Source organism: Rhinopithecus bieti, unplaced genomic scaffold, assembly GCF_001698545.2.
Source record: "Rhinopithecus bieti isolate Rb0 unplaced genomic scaffold, ASM169854v2 scaffold_6776, whole genome shotgun sequence".
NCBI lineage: Eukaryota > Metazoa > Chordata > Mammalia > Primates > Cercopithecidae > Rhinopithecus > Rhinopithecus bieti.
The window spans coordinates 1,389,971-1,408,272 of record NW_016805299.1 but is presented as its reverse complement, the minus strand read 5'-3'; the positions used below and the strand labels follow the sequence as shown (position 1 = coordinate 1,408,272).

The following is an 18,302-nucleotide window of genomic DNA, read 5'->3' as shown; positions in this document are numbered from 1 at the left end:
ACTTCCCTTCCTACCCTTTACGACAACCAGTAAATCCACTTGTCCGGCTCACTGTGCTCAGAAAAGGTCCATGGGATAGTCTATTTCTGGCGCTTATGCACATTTTCCCCTACTTCTTTATTTATTTTTGAGGCAGAGTCTCACTCTGCCACCCAGGCTGGAGTGCAGTGGCACAATCTCTGCACACTGCAACCTCCACCTCCCAGGTTCAAGTGATTCTCCTGCCTCAGCCTCCCGAGTAGCTGTGATTACAGGCACATGCCACCATGACCAGCTGATTTTTGTATTTTTAGTAGAGGCAGGGTTTCATCATGTTGGCCACGAGGCTGGTCTCGAACTCCTGACCTCAAACGATCCGCCTCCCTTAGCCTCTCAAAGTGCTTGGATTACAGGTGTGCGCCACCATGCCTAGCCTATTTATTTTTATTACCCAGGCTGGAGTGCAGTGGCGTGATCACTGCTTACTGCAGCCTCCATCTGCTGGGCTTAAGTGATCCTCCTACCTCAGCCTCCCATAGTGCTGGGATTACAGGCATGAGCCACCGCACCCAGCTGCCTACTTTTTAAAGCCTAATAATTTCTGTCATTAGCTTGTCTTCCTATACAGTTCACAGGACACTTTTTTTTTAGGGGCATTTTTTTTTTTTTTTTTTTTTTTTTGAGACGGAGTCTCACTGTGTCGCCCAGGCTGGAGTGCAGTGGCCAGATCTCAGCTCATTGCAAGCCTCGCCTCCCGGGTTTACGCCATTCTCCTGCCTCAGCCTCCCGAGTAGCTGGGACTACAGGAGCCCGCCACCTCGCCCAGCTAGTTTTTTGTATTTTTTAATAGAGATGGGGTTTCACCGGGTTAGCCAGGATGGTCTCAATCTCCTGACCTCGTGATCCGCCCGTCTCGGCCTCCCAAAGTGCTGGGATTACAGGCTTGAGCCACCGCGCCCAGCCTCTATAGTGACATCTTACCTGTGCTTCCTTTTGACATAATATTACAATTCTATGCTGTGGGTAACAATTTTTGGTAACATGGAAGTGGCTTCCTCTACCTTCCCTGTTTGCTTCCCAAAAGTCTCCAACCAAAAGCAGCAGCACGCATACCCAGCTCCACTCAGGTTCGAGATGTTCATGAAGCTATTTCCAGCTGTGACTACATACCAACTAAATTTTTTTGTGTGTTTTTTTGTTTTTGAGACAGAGTCTTGCCCTATTGCCCAGGCTGGAGTGCAGTGGCACAATCTCGGCTCACTGCAACCTTTGCCTCCTGGGTTCAAGCAATTTTCCTGCCTCAGCCTCCCAAGTAGCTGGGATTACAAGCATCTGCCACCACACACGGCTAATTTTTGTGTTTTTAGTAGAGACAGAGGTTCACCACGTTGGCCAGGCTGGTCTCGAACTCCTGACCTCATGATCCACTGCCTCAGCCCCCGAAAGTGCTGGGATTACAGGCGTGAGCTACTGCGCCCGGCCACACACCAGCTGAATTCTGCTTCAGGTATTCAGAATCTCCCTAGAGGAAGCAGTTTGCCCTTCGCCTCTGCCATTAATTCACTTCCAAGTACTGAGGGGAACCATTATTTTAGAAATGCTCTGCGTCTGCTAGATAAATGGCTAACCTGGGCTTTTCTTGCTCTTGGAAAAAAAAAAAAAAAAAGTTTGCCAACTCCCTTTATTGAAGCTCTGGTTCATGCTGCCTTTAAAAAAAAAAAAAAAAAAAAAGCTTGTGGCCTGTAATCCCAGGACTTTGGGAGGCCAAGGTGGATCACTTAAGTATAGGCATTCAAGACCAGCCCAGTCAACATGGTGAGACTCTGTCTCTACAAAAAGTTAAATTAGCCAGGTGTGGTGGTGTATATCTGTAGTTCCAGCTACTTGGGTGGCTGAGGCCAGAGGATCACTTGAGCCCAGAGGTTGAGGCTGCAGTGAGCTATGATGGTGCCACTGTACTCCAGCCTGGGCACCAGAGTGAGACCCTATCTGAGAAAATAAAAGTGCTTGCCTGGGCACACGGGTCAAATGAAGCTGGAATGCTTAGGACTGCTGATATGGGCTGAAAGTGTCTACCAAAATTCACATGTTGGAAACTTAATCCCCAATGCAACCTTATTGGGAGGTGAAGCCTTGGGGAGGTGACTGAGTCAGGACTGTGCTGCCCTCATGAATGGGGTCGGTGCCCTATACAAGGGCTAGAGAGGGAGATCATCCCGTCTGCCCTGCCACTGTCTGCCATGCGAGGACAACGCGTCCTCCCTCCAAAGGATGCAGCACCAAGCACCCTCTTGGAAGCAGACAGCAGCCCTCACCAGATACCAAACCTGCCAGCACCTTGATCTTGAGCTTCCTGGCCTCCAGAAGTATGAGAAATCAATTTTTATTATTTATAAATTACCCAGTCTTAGGTCCTCTGTAACAGCAGCACAAAACAGACTGAAGGCAATGGGTATATCTATGACCTTGCTCGTTAAGGAGTGATGGTCACTGGCTGTCTTCCGAAGTGGGGGAGATGTTGTTTAGCCTCCTCTTTTCTAAAACAGAAGAGTGAAAGCCAGTGTTGGGGTGAGGGATGGGTGTGTTTCCAGATGCCATGAACACCAGCAGGGGGCTGGGTGTGGTGCTGTGCGCCCATCATCCCAGCACTTCGGGAGGCTGAGGCAGGAGGATTACTTGGGCCAAGAGTTTGAGACCAGCCTCAGCAACATAGTGAGACCTCATCCCTACAAATAATTTAAAAATTAGCCAGGCATGGTGGTGCACACCTGTAGTCCCAGCTACTTGGGAGGCTGAGGTGGGAGGATGGCTTGAGTCCAGGAGTTTGAGACCAGGCCTGGCCAATATAGTGAGATTCTGTCTCTATAAAAAATTTAAGAATGGCTGGGCGCGGTGGCTCAAGCCTGTAATCCCAGCACTTTGGGAGGCCGAGACGGGCGGATCACGAGGTCGGGAGATCGAGACCATCCTGGCTAACACGGTGAAACCCCGTCTCTACTAAAAAATACAAAAAACTAGCCGGGCGAGGTGGCGGGCGCCTGTAGTCCCAGCTACTCGGGAGGCTGAGGCAGGAGAATGGCGTAAACCCAGGAGGCGGAGCTTGCAGTGAGCTGAGATCCGGCCACCGCACTCCAGCCTGGGAGACAGAGCGAGACTCCGTCTCAACAAAACAAAACAAAACAAAATTTAAGAATGACCTGGGTGTGGGGCGGGTGTGGTGGTGGTCCCCTGTGGTCCCAGCTACTTTGGAACCTGAAGTGGATGGATCACTTAAGCCTGAGAGGTGGAGGTTGCAGTGAGCCGAGACTGCCACTGCACTCCAACCTGGGTGACGGAATGAGACCCTGTCTCAAAAAAGAAAAAAAGAAAACCAGGCCGGGCGCGGTGGCTCAAGCCTGTAATCCCAGCACTTTGGGAGGCCGAGACGGGCGGATCACCAGGTCAAGAGATCGAGACCATCCTGGCTAACACGGTGAAACCCTGTCTCTACTAAAATACAAAACTAGCCGGGCGAGGTAGCGGGCGCCTGTAGTCCCAGCTACTCGGGAGGCTGACGCAGGAGAATGGCGTAAACCCGGGAGGCGGAGCTTGCAGTGAGCTGAGATCCGGCCACTGCACTCCAGTCCGGGCGACAGAGCGAGACTCCGCCTCAAAAAAAAAAAAAAAAAAAACAGAAGGGTGTTGCTGGCAAATTCTAACCCTTGGACAACTGCCTTAACTTTTGGAGCCTCACCTCACAGATGATGATCCATAAAACGGGGTTAATCCCTACCTTGGGGGGTGAAGTGTCACGTGGTATGCCAGGCCATAGTTCAGTGTGACTGAGACTGCTCCGGGGCTGCACACCTGTCTGGCCTCCACCAGAATCTTGCGATTACCTGCCTGCGAGAGCAGTGCTGCTAAAACTTCAGCATGCAGATGAGTCACCTGGGGAGCAGGTTTAAGCCAAGTCTGGGCATCTGCATTTCTTTTTTTCTTTTAATTTTTGAGACAGGGTCTCGCCCTGTTGCCCAGTCTGGTGTGCAGTGGCATGATCACAGCTCACTGAAACCTTGACCTCCACGGCTCACACAATCCCCTCACCTCAGCCTCCTGCGTAACTGTGGGACCACAGGCATGCACCACCACACTCGATTAATTTTGTAATTTTTTTTCTTTTTTTTTTTAGAGAGATGGGGGTCTTGCCATGTTGTCCAGGCTGGTCTCGAACTCCTGGACTCAAACAATCCTTCCACCTTGGCCTCTCAAATTGCTGGGATTGCAGGCGTGAACCACCGTGCCCAGCTGGCACCTGCATTTCTAGCCCACTCGCAGGTGACACTGGCACTGCTGGTCTGGGAACCACACTGAGTAGTGAGGCCCTAGGACATGCTCTAAATTAGAGATCTGCTGAGTACATTAGCCTTGACTTGGGCGTCTGACCTCACTGTCAGCCTGAGGAAGAAATGCAGACATCAGGGCAGATGGCCTAAATAAACAACCACCAATACAAACCTCCCAAAGAGGCCCAGGCTTTGCACCATTTTGCTGTTTATTTCAACTTTACAGAGAAGCTTAAACATCTGTGGAAAACACGAAAGGCTTATTTTTCTCTTAAGTTCATGTACTTTTTAGTGATAAATACACAGTATTTAACTTTATACACCTGATAAAAGGAAAATGCATAGTAGAAAGGGTCAGGAATGAAACAGAAGCATCGGGCGTTGAATTGATCACAGAGTAGAAAAGTCTGCAGTCCCCAGAAACTCGGCCTCCAGCTGGAGAGGGGAACCAGCGTACCCTGAAACTTCCCTAGCACCTTGGAAGCAAGTGGAGGTCATGGTTCTTCCACTCAGCAACGTGAAGCTCCCTGCTGGAAGACAAGTGACAGCAACAGGCCAGGCCTGTGTCCACCTGCACGGGCATTCTCCTTGTTCCAGAAAGGCTCTGAGGATGGGAGCCCTGCCTCTCAGGAAAGGCCAAGCCAGTGGGGAGAGGCCTCTGCAGCCCTAAGTGTCAACAAGGAGTTCAATAAGGCTTTCTGGGAGCCACTGGTGGCTGGTGGGATAGAAGGGGGAGGTGGAAAAGGGTAGAGGAAATGGGAAGTGGATGGAGGGTTTGTGCTTCCTTCGAGGCCACAGGTGCAGGCCACAGGTTGCTTACACCAAATTGGTCCCACAGATGAGCCAGCAATGGAAGAAATTATGGGCGTCCTCTTTGCCCCCTGGAAGAGCTGCTCATAACAGCACCTCCTTTCCTGACAGCTGGCTTTTGAAAAATCAATGTGCTCCAACAGAGTGGCAGCTCAAATGCTCTGTGTTTACAGCTATCTTGGCTTATCCTTTTCATGTGGGGTGGGTCCTTTCCACAGCTTGCTTTGGTACTTCTTCCATTGCCCCCACAGCTGGGTGCTGCCTGATTGCTGGCATTCCCCGGAAGAAATCTTAGATGGAAGTTCCGTGGTGGGGAGAAATGGCATTGTCTGATGCAGCTGTGTAAACAAGAGAAGTCCTGCAGAAGCTCTGAGCACTGCCACCCCCTGGGCCAGCCACCAGGCCAGGCCAGAGCCCACACAAGCAGGCTGGGCCTAAGACTAGGGACCCGCTGGCTTTAACCTCTGCAAGGTGCTTATTGCAAACTACCCAAGCCCCATCTGGTGCCAGAAGGGGTGGAGCTATTGAGTCCTCTCCCCATAAACGTAAAGTCAGGAGGGCAAGAGGAAGTGCTGGGTTACAAAGACCCAGCAAGCAGGCCAGATGGCCCTCTCTAGGCTACCTGTCCTTTGCTCTTCAAAACCAGCATTCCCTAATTCTGAACTGCTTATAAGATAGCAAAACAAGTCTGGCTAAACTATAGTCAAGAGCTTAGGATCTATGGAAGCCAAGAAGGCCCAGGGCTCCATGAATGGGCTGGGCAGGGGCACACGGTCTTGCCTTTGTCTAAGAAGTCCTCACACCAGGGCTGATCAGATGTAAACGACAGGGAAGCAGAATTTCCCGGTGCCATCTTTCCCCAGTCCAGATTCTGCCAAGCCCTGGAAAGCAGAGCTGGGAATCTCCCAGAGTCCTTCCAGCTTTCCTCCCCCTCCAACTTTACACTCCCCTACCTGTGACTCTGAAAGGAGTCACACTTGAACCTCAACCAAATTTCCCAATATTAATTGGAAGTCAAAAAGATGAACCCTTTCTTGCTGGACTTTTAGCTACAAAGGGGAACTTCCTGTGCCAAGCCCTGGTTTCCTCATAGCCCGAGGAGTCCTGTGGGTTTCAACAATATTCTCTAAAAGGGTGTCCCAAGGTTATTGTGTGGAGTCTAGGGAAGCTCAGATCCTCAGGATGAACATTTGTCTTTCGGTCCAGTGAAAGCATTTCCCAACTGGCCCTCCAGAAACTGGATATTTCATTGACCACAACAATCAGCTAGGATTTAAAATGAAAACAAAACCTTAGCAGTCTTTAGAATACACAGGTTATGAACTAGCTAAGCTGCTAATATATACAGGTGGGCATAGATTTCATCGGCTCTAACTGATCACATGTCTGAAGCCGTGAAATATATCCTGGAAGCTCTAAATAATTTCTGAACTACTGTGCTTTAGAGTTCAGTCTAGTTAGAGACTTGAAAATTTTTTTTGTTTAATCTTAAGCCATGTAATGTACATGGAAGCATAGGATTTCACCCTGAAGTTTTTGTAATTTGACAAAGAGATTTACCAGAGCTCGGTCAACTTTCTCAGAAACCTACTTTGAGCAGCTGTCATGAAGAAACACGTTCAGTCTTTCAGGAGAAACTTTTTCCCACCACAGCTGCTGAATACCCTTCCAGGCTTGGAAAATCCCCTTCCAGAAGCACTTATTAAATTTCAAGCCCTTTCTACCTTCCTGACAATTCTACCCATTAAAAAATTTAAAAATCCTTCTTACAAATAAGTTGCATCAAAGCTCCCTGCAGCTACTGAGGGCCAGCCCTGCTCTGACTCCTTGAGACCATGGCTCTGGAAGGTGCCATGGTTTGGGGTTTGTACAAGGAGCCACATCTAGCCCCCTACTCGCTATCAAATGCAGCAAACACCTCCATGGCCTCAGACCACCGGAGTTTTCTGCTCACCTTTCCACAGTTGTCAAACCCCACACACAGTCACTTGGTATATCTGACACGGTTCTGAAAATCACAATGAAGGATTTTTGGCATAAAAACGTTTTAAAAAGCAATTGTCCCAAAATGCACATGGGTTTGGGTCTGCAACTCCTCACACCCGCCTGTTCAGCCAGCCAGCGGCCAAGGTCGACGTCATGGAGTCAAGTCCTTTTTTTTTTTTTTTTTTTTTTTGGCCCCTTTAAAACAACAAAGGAAAAAACAAATAACCAGAGATGACGATCGAGGCTCTACACACGTGCTGGGTTTCCGTAGGACATGCTGCTATGGAAACGCGGTGCAGCAGCCCCCGAGAGGCGATGCGGCGCGCATGCGAGGCCGAGCGATCCAGGCAGCTACTCGGGCTCCATCGCCTCCTCCGGCCCCGGTGGATGCATGCGTGCGGGGGAGCCAGGGGCGGGGGCCCGGCAACTTTCCACGCAGGGACTGCCTCTCACAAGAGCACTTCCTCCTCCCCCATGGGGGGCGGGTCGGTGCCCTGGAGGTTGTCTTCGCTGCCTTGCTTCCTGCTCACCGAACAGAAAACCAAGATTAAGACTCTGAGAAACGCCAGCGAGGCCCTGAGCCAGCTGCTCCCACATCTGGGCCCCCTGCCCAAGTGGGCCGTCGCGCACCCCCTGGAACGTGATCTAGGTAACTCAGTCTTTGATATCCTCTCCCCTTTTCCTTGCTCACATAAATTTTTCAAAGGAGACTTTGCACCCAACTCCTCTGTAAATGAAAGACCAGCATCATTTGCCAAAAATAGCAAGGAACTGTACAACTGTTCCAAAACTATGTAACACCAAAAATCATTGCACAAATCCCAAGTAGAAGGCACCCCCCACCCTGTGGCACCTGTCATACCAGGTTTTTAGGTACTTCGACCCCCCACTTAGGCTATGAGCTCTTACGGGGAAGGGACTGTGAGCTTGTCCTCAGTCACCAGATGTTGAGTTCCTTGTGCGGGGGGGGGGGGGTGATCAGAGCCTCCCCTGCCTGGCCTGGCACACAGCTGGCCCTCAAGAAAGGGCTGCTGACAGCTGCTCCAGGGATCCTCCCAACTCAGCCTTCCTGCAGCCAGCCCTGAGGGAGGAGCACCTCAGACAGAAGAGGAGGCCCCTTCCTTCTTGAAAGTGGGAGGAGAGCCCTTGTGTCCCTGAAGAGCCCAGGCTGGAGCCACTGGTGTGACAGCATGGATGGTGTGACAAGTGCAACGGGAATCCCCAAGGAGGGGCCCATCCCCTCACCACCATCACATAAGCTCCCCCGTTCTTAGGGAGGCCACTGGGCATGCCATGGGTTACTGTCTGTCCCTCCCCAACAACAGTCCGTGTCTCCTGTCCAGGAGGGAGACTGTCCTTACACAAGGGAAGAGAAAGCGTGATGTCTGGCTTGCTATGTTTCTGATGGAGAATGCGGGTAAGGTCCCCGGGGAGAGGTCAGGCCTTCAGTCTCTGCCCTTGCAGTTGCCTGTTGGCAAGGGCTGGGTCTCACTGCAGACGGCAGGCAGGCCTCCAGTCCAAGACCCCCAGTGCCTGAATCAGCTCTGTGGGCTCCCACGACCAAGGCATCCCACCTGCTGGGGGCTGAGGGCAGGGGATCACAGGTGAGGGAAGGAAGGGACAGTACAGTCCTTTGGGCCAGTCGCCATCTGCTGGTCTTGCAATTTCAATCTCACTGAAATTAAGGCCGGGCACAGTGGCTCACGCCTGTAATCCCACTAGTTTGGGAGGCCAAGGCAGGTAGATCACCTGAGGTCAGGAGTTCTAGACCAGCCTGGCCAATATGGTAAAACCCTGTCTTTACTAAAAAAATACAAAAATTAGCTGGGCATGGTGGCATACATCTATAATCCCAGCTACTCAGGAAGCTGAGGCAGGAGAATCGCTTGAGCCTAGGAGGCAGACATTGCAGTGAGCCGAGACCACACCACCATACTCCAACACTCCAGCCTGGGCGACAGAGCGAGAGCCTGTCTCAAAAAAAAAAAAAAAGAAAGAAAATAGAAAAGAAACCAAGAGCAGACTTGCTCACAGACAGGAGGCAGCCCCACTTCGGCAGACCCTAAAATGGAGATTGAGAGGAGGAAGGCCGAGGAAAGGCCAACCCGCTGGGTTTCCACTCCATCATCCGTGAGGCTCACACCCAAGGCTGAGCTGCCCAGGCATCTGTCTGGGCACAAGCTGGGGACTGCGTCTGCCTTCTGAGGCTGCTGAAGACCGGTTCTGCAGGACTGCCATCTTCCCTGCTCTATGCTGGAGGGCAAGGTTTCTCTCAAAAGCATAAACAATTCCCAAACAGGTGTTCCTCCTAGATTACCATATAAGCCCTGACTCCCACAGGGAGTGGCCAATCCATTTCTTTTCTTTTTTTTTTTTTTTTTTTTTTTTTTGAGACAGATTTTCGCTCGTTGCCCAGGCTGGAGTGCAATGGCGCGATCTCAACTCACCGCACTCTCCACCTCCCAGGTTCAAGTGATTCTCCTGCCTCACCTCCCGAGTAGCTAGGACTACAAACATGTGCCACCATGCCCGGCTAATTTTGTATTTTAGTAGAGACAGGGTTTCACCATATTGGCCAGGCTGGTCTCAAACTCCTGACCTCGTGATCCACCTGCCTCGGCCTCCCAAAGTGCTGGGATTACAGGCGTAAGCCACCATGCCCAGCCTGGTGGTCAATCCATTTCATCTTGTAAGCCAGCTCCTAATACTTGTACAGGAATGTTCATAGCATCAGTCTTCATTCAATAGCCAAAAGGTGGAGACAAGTCCATCCACAGAGAAATGGATAAACAAAGTGAGGTGTGTCCATACAATGAAATATTATTTGGCCACAAAAAGGAATGAAGCACTAATACATGTAGAGCATGGATGAACCTTGAAAACATGATGCTGAGTGAAAGAAGCCAGACACAGAAGGCCACGTAGTGTATGATGCCATTTATACGAAATGTCCAGAATCGGCAAATCCATAGAAAACTAAAAGATGAGTGGTTACTGGGGTGGGGGAGTTGGATGGGAACAGCTAAGGAGTGTAGGGTGCCTTCTTGGGCTGATGAAAATGTCGTAAAGTTGATGGTGGTGATGGCTGCAAAACGCTATTAGAAACCACTGAATCATACCCTTCCCATGGGTGAATTACATGGTATGTGAATTGAACCTCAATAAAGCTATTTTTAAGAAACAGAAGTGACTGCCTGGAGCTCCCACTGAGTCAGGTGGCCATGACGGGCTCACTGGGAAGGGCAGTGGGGTCCCCACCCACCACAGCACCTGCAGCAGGGGTGCCCAGCAGGTTCTCCCAGTCTCATAGGGACACAAGGCCTCATCTGTCCTGGGAGGTTCTGGTCACCTGGGCTGGGTATGTGTATGAAGGAAGGGTGGCTGACAGCAAGAAGGTCTGCATCCACTCGGGTGAGGGAACTCTTACATTACTTTGCAACAGGTGGGAAGGGGACTTATTTTCTAAGTCTAAAAACATCAAAGAAAGAGAAGTGGAGCTGGAGAGCCCCTAGCAAAGAGCCACACAGTGCAACATGCCTGATCTATGCGCTGACCATGCGGACTCGGCCGGGGGCACCCACGGGCCCTGTGACAGAGCTTCAACGCCATTGACGTGCACTGAGAAGACATGGGTGCCACACGGGATCTTCAGACCTGGGTGCATTCTCAGGCATTCCAGCTGGAGCGCCATGCACCCGCAGCCCCAGCCCACATGCATGACCCACCGTCGGGTCCAAGCCCCCGAGGCCCCTCGTTCTAATACTGGGTCTGGAGGCCTGTGGTGAGCCGGGCCACAGAAGCCCAGGCTGGAAGGAGCGTCTGCCTGGGTGGGGATACCCCCGTGCTCTGCAGCTGCCCACCCACCCCCCCCTCAGGCCCCAGCAGAGGCTACGGCACAGGCAGGCAGGTGTTACCTTGAGCTCAGACAGGGACTCACATTCCCTGGTTGGTTTTTTGCTGGAATCACCAGAGGGAGGGAAAAGGGAAGTGAGAATGGACGCTTGGGATCCACGAGATGCCCGTTCCCCCACCCAGGCACACTCAGACCCCAAACACCAGCTTCACAGAGCTGGAGCCAGGGTGGCATTGACAGCAGGTGAGTGGACACCCCTCTGCGTGGACACCCCTCTGCATGGACACACAGTCCTGAGTGAGACCACACTGCTCGCCCAGCACAGAGCCTCAAACCTCCCCATCAGGCACTCATACTCCTGGGCCACAAAAGTGCTTTTCTTCTGACTGCCAAGAGCCCCCCCAGCTACAGTGCAAGTCCCCGAGAAAGGTAAACTTCAGGTGGATTAGCTGTCAGCAAAAGGAGGTGAGCTGAGTCCAGGCTGGGGTGCTGACTGTCCCAGTGCACCAGGTGGGTCTCATCTGAGTCTCTCCAGATGGTACCACTTCAGGGAGGACCTGTGCAGAGTGGTCTGGGCAGGGCTGCCCCAAGCTCGGCCTCCAGCCCCCACTCTCCCACCCAAGAAGGCAGGCGGCCACTCACGTGAGCAGGTTTCCAGGCGCTGACAGGGAACGCTCCTCCCGCCGGCTGCCCTCGAATGGGTTCCCAAAGGAGCGTTTACGTATCATGGTCTTCACCAGGATCTGAAGAGGGAGAAAAGAGGAGGTGGCAGGTGACTGCTTGGCCAGGTGGGGGCGATTCCAGGCAACATCCTCCCTCTTCCTTCTCCCCAGCCCCTGCCAGCACCCAGGGCTGGTGGCTGATGGCAGGCCTTTGAGAGAAACTGGGCAGCCCCCCGCCGCTGCAACCAACCCCCACCGAAAGAATCCTCTGGAAAAAGGTGCTGTCCTGCACCACACCCTCAGCCACTGCTCAGCATCTCTCCCAGGCCTCCCTGCTTTCCACCTCCCTCCCATCCCTTCCAAAACCCAGATCTGGTCCCCTCACTACCTGACTCAGAATCCCCACCCAGAGGGGTCTGGAACTTGGCCTGTGGTCAGCCAGAGAGCCCCGGAAAGTTCTGGAGCAAGGACGTGAACCAGTCACTCTTGGTGATGCTCTTGGCTGCCATTTCCCATGAAGGGAGTGGCCTGCAGACCCCATAAGAGTCACTGGGCCTCTCACCCCACCCCAACCAGGGCGCAGTGCCCCTTCAAGCTGTTTTGGCAATTCATGGAGCTTCTGACTTTTTAAGCATTTGCTGCCAACAAGAAAAATAAGTGTTTAAGAAACACTAATTTACCAAAAGGTGCAAACACCCAAATGCCCATCCACTGAAGAACAGATAAACTCAAAGCGGTCTGTCCGTGCAATGGAACATGATTCAGCCCTAAGAAGGAGTGAAGCACTAATCCTTGTACAACACGAACGGACCGTGAAAACCGGCTACGTCAAAGTAGCCAGGCCCGAAAGGCCTCAGAGTGTAGGATTCCACCAGAATACACAAATCTGTCGCACAGAGTGCAGGTGAGTGGGTGCCAGGGCTGCGGGGAGGGGAATGGAGAGTCACTGCTGATGGGCGGGGGTGTGAAGTAATGAAAATGTTCAGAACCATTGAGGGGATAATTGCATGCCACTGTGAATGTCACAAATGCCACTGAATTGTTCACTTTAATTTTATGTTATGTGAATTCTACCTCAATTTAAAAGAAGGAGCGGGGGGCCGGGCGCAGTGGCTCACACCTGTAATACCAGTTCTTTGGGAGGCTGAGGCGGGCGGATCACCTGAGGTCAGGAGTTTGAGACCAGCTTGGCCAACATGGAGAAACCCCGTCTCCACTAAAAATACAAAAATTAGCTGGGCATGGTGTTGGGCACCTGTCATCCTAGCTCCTCGGGAGGCTGAGGCAGGAAAATTGCTTGAACCCAGGAGGCGGAGGTTGCAGTGAGCCAAGACCATGCCACTACACTCCAGCCTGGGAAACAAGAGCAAAACTCTATCTCAAAAAAAAAAAAAGAGAGAGAGAATGAAGGCCTCTTCCCCGACTGAGGTTCTTACAGTCAGTCACTGGGACACACCAGCCCCTCTTTCCTCTGAGTCTGGGCAAGTGTCACTCCCCCAGGTGAGCCCACTCTGCCACCTCCCCTATCGCCTTGTCACCCCAGGGCAGGAGCTCCTCCTCTGTGAAGCCCCCAGCCCTTGCACCTCTGCACTGGCCTCTGATCACACAGGAGGCTGATTCTTCCCAGGTCCATCTTTCTTATGAGGCCAGGAGCCCCTCCCCAGCAGCCCTCCCCAGCCCCTGCCCCCAAGAGCGGGCACTGGGCTGTGCTCATCTTTGACACCTGTGCCTGGCACACACTGGCTGCTCCATGAGTGTTTGCTGAATGATGAACACATGCAGGGGGCCTGGACCTTGCCATCTTGTCCCAAGTCAGACCACTTCCCAATATCTACCTGCCCATCCCTGCTCCAGCTGCCGTGGTTCAAACCCTGATTCAAACCCATGCTCTAGGAGTAAAGATGTGAAACCTCACCACACACTCCCTCCACCTTCCTTGCCCTGCTTCAGCGGCCCCGCCCAGTGTGTGTGAGCCCCTCTGCCCTCTCTCAGCGGAGTTAACACCCTACCATCCTCTCGGTGTCTATCCACTTCTTCCCAGTGGGGCCAAGTGTCCCTCCATTAGGGGCATGTCCTGCGGTCCCTCTACTGCACTGTACATACATTTGTTGGTTTGACCAGCATCTGCCTCTCAAGCATGGCAGAGGCCATGGGGGTTTTGTTCATCACTCCACCCAGCCCCTGCTCCCAGCACAGGCCTGAGAAACCACTTGGTATTCAACAAGTGATTCCCGAATAATGGATGCCTACTCCAGACCTCCAGGGCCAGACGCTTTCTCCCAAGAACCTGCAGCTGAGACCTGGGGAGGAAAGGGAGGGCAACTGATTCAGGACTAGAACATCCTGAGCCTGGAACGGAGTAACCCATGGGGGGTGCAGAGTCCGACAGCAGCTGCCTACTTGTCTATGGGTGCAGGGGGTGGGAGGGTGGCTGAGGAAGGGTCAGTGGGTGTGCATGAGTCTTCAACAGTGAAGGTCACGCGCAGCCCTGGGTGGGGAAAGAGTGGAGGAAGATGCGGCTGGATGCCCCAGCCAGGGCTCAGCTTTGGGAGGAGGAGAGAGGAAGTGTGTGGGGAAGCAGAGAGGAGAGGTGCAAAGCTGGAGGAGCAGGAGCAGCATCCGGGCTCCTACAGGGGCAATCCTTCACAGCTGGACCTTCTGTGCCTTTCCAGCCAGTCTCACGGGTCCCCTCCAGAGCCGAGGGGCCCACCGGCCCACTGGGACTAGTGCTGGCCAACTGCAACCAGGCCTTTCGAGGTGGCTGTGGTGGGACAACCTGCTGGTCTCTGTCCCCAAGCCTGCTGCCTGGAACCTGGATCCCTGGGACTCCTGGTCTCCCTCTTGGAGCTAACTGCCCTCTTGGACAGGGACTGGTCAGTGGCGATTCCCAGAGCCTCAAAGGTTAGGCCTGAGGACTCTACATTCTGGCTCCTTCTTCCTGGGTCAGGATCCAAATTCAAGGCCATAAAAGGGGACCTGCTGGCTCCTAAGCAAAATCCCACCCTCACGAGATGGGCAGAACGTTCTGAGCATGTGCGTGGAAGTCCCTGCCTCTATCCCTGGTGGCTACCCACATGGCAGACGTGAGACATGCTACACCATCCACGCTGGAGCCTAAAATTCCAGCCAGGTGGGAATCCTGGCTTAGAGACCTCGGCTCCGGCTCCCAACCCTTGCCTGCCTGGTACTTCCCCTAGTTCCTCTCCCCTGATGAGCTCTGAAAGCAGGAATTCCAGAGGGAGAAACTCCCCTTCCCTATGGTAACACGGAACCTGGCTCAGAAGATGCAGGGGTCACCTGGCCTGATGCGTGACCAAGGCCCAGAGGTCAGCAGCTGTGGGTTAGGGGCGGGCCCCGGCCATCTCCTGACTCCCGGGCACCTGCCTGTGTCCGGCCTGTCCTGGCCAGGCCCCACCTCAGGCTCCTGGGTCCCTGCTGTGGGTCAGGGGTCCATCTGCCTTACCACGGTCGCCAGGCTGGGAATGTGTTTGACTGAGTTCTCGACCTCCTCTTCAGTCACTTCGACCAGCGTGCAGTTCTCATCCTCCGACGGCAACGGCTCCGCCCCGTGCCTCGTGACCCAGGGGTGCAGCTTCAACGAACGACAGGAGGAGTGAGGGGCAGATGCGGCTGGCTCCCGGAGGGCCCTGCCAGCGAGCGGAGCCACGAGGGCATGCAGGAGGGAGAGGCGAGGGCCTGTGGTCAGGCATGCAAGACAGCTGGCGAGCAGAGGGCAGGGGTGAGCGAAGGGGCAGAAATGTGAAGATGGAGAGACAGAATGGGAGGAGCTTTGAGGCTGAAATGGGAGCGGGGTGATTCTCCATCCGGCCCCAGGTCTTGGCCGAAGTGACGGGAATTTGGCATCTGCCTTGCCTGGCTGCCCAAGGAGCATCCATCACTTCTCAGCCACAATCCCTGACACCTGGGAGGCTCGGCGCACAGCAGGCAGCATTCCCCCCATCTCACAGCAGGAGAGAGAGACTTGGAGGCATGGTGGGACCAGCTGGCAGGACACGATAAGGAGAGGACCCAGACAGAGGTCTGCCCCCTGGGGTCCAAGCCCCAATCCATGACTTTTTGGGCTGCCTTCTGTTAAGACCTTCAAATGCCAGTTAGCTAGGTGCCTAGGAGGTCCCAGGGCAAATCTCTAGATTTCTTAAAGGGCCAGATATATGTGTGTGGCATTCGTGGAGATGTTTTGGGGGAGTACACTTCCCAAAAAGTGCTTTCTGCAAGAGGGTAGGATTCAGCAGGCTGGGGAGGTCGAATAGCTCATTAATTTCCTCCCGTCTTCACTGCAGTTTCTCAAAGAGACTGGCCTTTGGAGAGGACCTGAGCTCTGGGAGCAGGGTGTGGAGCACGGAGGCCCCAGGCTGGTCTGCAGAGGGTGGATACCGTCAGCCCATGCCAGCTGGAGCAAGTGCAGGCTGGCCGGTCATAGATCCCACTCCCACAATCACAGTGCACACAATGCCCAAATCTTCCTCCCCAACCCTCAGCAGCCACCAGCAGCTCAGAGGCCCTGGGGCATGGGAGAACAGCGGTGCCAAGGAGGGTGTGGCACTGTGGACATATGGGTGTGGGGTCTGGCTGAGGCAGGGCTGAGCCAAACAATCCCAAGCACGGGGCACAGGCCAAGCCAAGGGTACCTTGATTTCGGGCACCACGATCCTTGACTCAGGGTTCTTGTCCAGCATACGGGTGATCAGGTCCTTCAAGTCCTCAGCTATGTCAGGCCTGGGGAGGGAGACGCATCAGGGTGGGAGACACGGGACCGCCAATAACTCGGACAGGAGCAACGCGGGACGGCGGGAGATACTCACTGGTCTGGAAATTCCAGGGCCTGACTCTTGATCTTACTGTGTAAACACATGATCCGCTCGTCCATGAATGGGCACTGCAAAGAGGCCAGCGTCAGAGTGGCAGTCAATCATGGCCACATCTGCCCTTCGAGGGCCACCTGTGCTGTGCCAGTCCATGTAGGATACAGCAGAGAAATCAATCGTGGCCCAGGCTGGGGGCAAGCAGCTCCCATTCTCCCCGAGAATGGCCCAGACATGGGGGTGGGGCCTGGCCGACGCAAGGCGGAGCCAGGAATGGCCCAGGAATGTCCCTCTCAAAGGGCTAGAGCCTTTCCCAAGCACACTGCAGCCTCCCTCTGTAGCGGGGCCTCAGTTTACCTACTTACACCAAAGCAAACAATGCTTATCACCCACTTGCCAGGTGAACAATAGGAACGACATGAATAACATAAAAGACTTTGTGGCAGCAGCAGTGATTTTCAAGGGCTTAGCCTGGACCGCGCCATGCCCTGTCCTGAGGTTTTCATTCACTGTTCCCCGTCTCCCTGGAATGTTCTTCCCACCAACATCTACGTGGCTTGGTCTCTCCCACCATGCAGGTGTCTGACTAAAGCTCACCTTCTCAGGAAGGCCTTCCTGAAGCCCTGTCTAAAACAGACAACCCCCAATACCGCCACCGCCCACATCACTCCTCATGGTGGCACTTATCCCTGACGTTATTGTACAGATTTATTTGTTTATTGTTTAACCCCTCCCACGGGAATGTTAGCGCCAAGTAAGCAGGGATTTCTGTCTGTCTTGTTCACTGCGGACTCTCCCATGACTAGGTGCATTCCTGGCACAAAGTAAGGGCTCAATACATATCTGCTGAATGGATGGATACTTGAATTACTTCTGTCAATCCTCTCAGAAGTCATCAGAAATAACAAGTAGTATTCTCATTTTACCGAAGAGAAAAACAGAAGTTCAGAGAAATAATGTGCCCCAGGAAGTACGAAGAGCGATTTCAGCCTAGATTCAGCTGACTCCGAAGCCTATCGTTGCACCACCTTCTGGGTGACAAATCGATGCTTTCACTCAGCCGAGGGCCTGACTCAACAGGAGCTCGGTCATGTGTGCTGGAAAAGGAATCTTTACATGGGGCACTGAAAACGCTGGAAAAGGTGGCAGACGGACCTGAACCACCCCGTCTGAGGAAAACGATTTCATTAAGAGCGGTGGCTTGAGCTCTAGCTAGTCACTGCCTTCTAAGGCATTTGGAAGGAAGAGCAGAGATGGTGGTAACTTACTCTGAAACACAATAAGAAACCAGATGGACTGAGGGATGGGTAAGGAATGAACAGACAAGCACAAGAAAAAGTTAATAGTAGAACCAGGTGGTGGGTATGTGGGTGTTCGCGGGACAATTCTTCCAGCTTTGCTATATGATTGAAAACTTTTCTAATCAAATACTGAGAGGCAATCGTTATAAACTCCTTTACTTCTTCACGGGACCAGTTTCTCAGCCTTTCCTCGATAAGAACACAAGCTCAGGAAAGGGAAAACCCTATGTTTTTATTGCTCACATAATCAAACTGAACTTCAGAGTTAAAACAAGAAGGCCAGGCGCGGTGGCTCAGGCCTGTAATCCCAAATCCCAGCACTCTGGGAGTCCCGGGCGGGCAGATCATTTGAAGTCAGGAGTTTGAGACCAGTTTGGCCAACATGGCAAAACACCATCTCTACAAAACACAAAACTTAGCCGGGCGTGGTGGCTGGCATCTGTAGTCCCAGCTACTCAGGAGGGTGAGGCAGGAGAATGGCGTGAACCCGGGAGGCGGAGGTTGCAGTGAGCCGAGATCGCACCACTACACTCTAGCCTGGGTGACAGAGTGAGACTCCATCTCAA

The 18,302-nt window shown here is 53.0% G+C and overlaps 1 protein-coding gene across 5 annotated transcripts in view; it reads right to left on the bottom strand.

The window, feature by feature from the left end:
- Nucleotides 1–4,495: 4,495 nt before the first annotated feature.
- CAMKK2 (calcium/calmodulin dependent protein kinase kinase 2) overlaps nucleotides 4,496–18,302 on the bottom strand; it is a 56,341-nt gene continuing 42,534 nt past the window's right edge. The window contains exons 12-17 of one of the 5 annotated variants that reach the window (XM_017872090.1): nucleotides 16,436–16,509; nucleotides 16,262–16,349; nucleotides 15,076–15,204; nucleotides 11,593–11,693; nucleotides 11,012–11,054; nucleotides 4,496–7,619 (exon numbers count right to left, since the gene is read on the bottom strand). In XM_017872090.1, the coding sequence (XP_017727579.1) occupies nucleotides 7,449–7,619; nucleotides 11,012–11,054; nucleotides 11,593–11,693; nucleotides 15,076–15,204; nucleotides 16,262–16,349; nucleotides 16,436–16,509 (606 nt within the window). In that variant the 3' untranslated portion in view covers nucleotides 4,496–7,448. Of the gene's footprint in view, nucleotides 7,620–9,941; nucleotides 10,716–11,011; nucleotides 11,055–11,592; nucleotides 11,694–15,075; nucleotides 15,205–16,261; nucleotides 16,350–16,435; nucleotides 16,510–18,302 lie in introns of those variants that run through there. The other 4 variants (XM_017872091.1, XM_017872093.1, XM_017872092.1 and 1 more) reach the window with 4 other exon arrangements.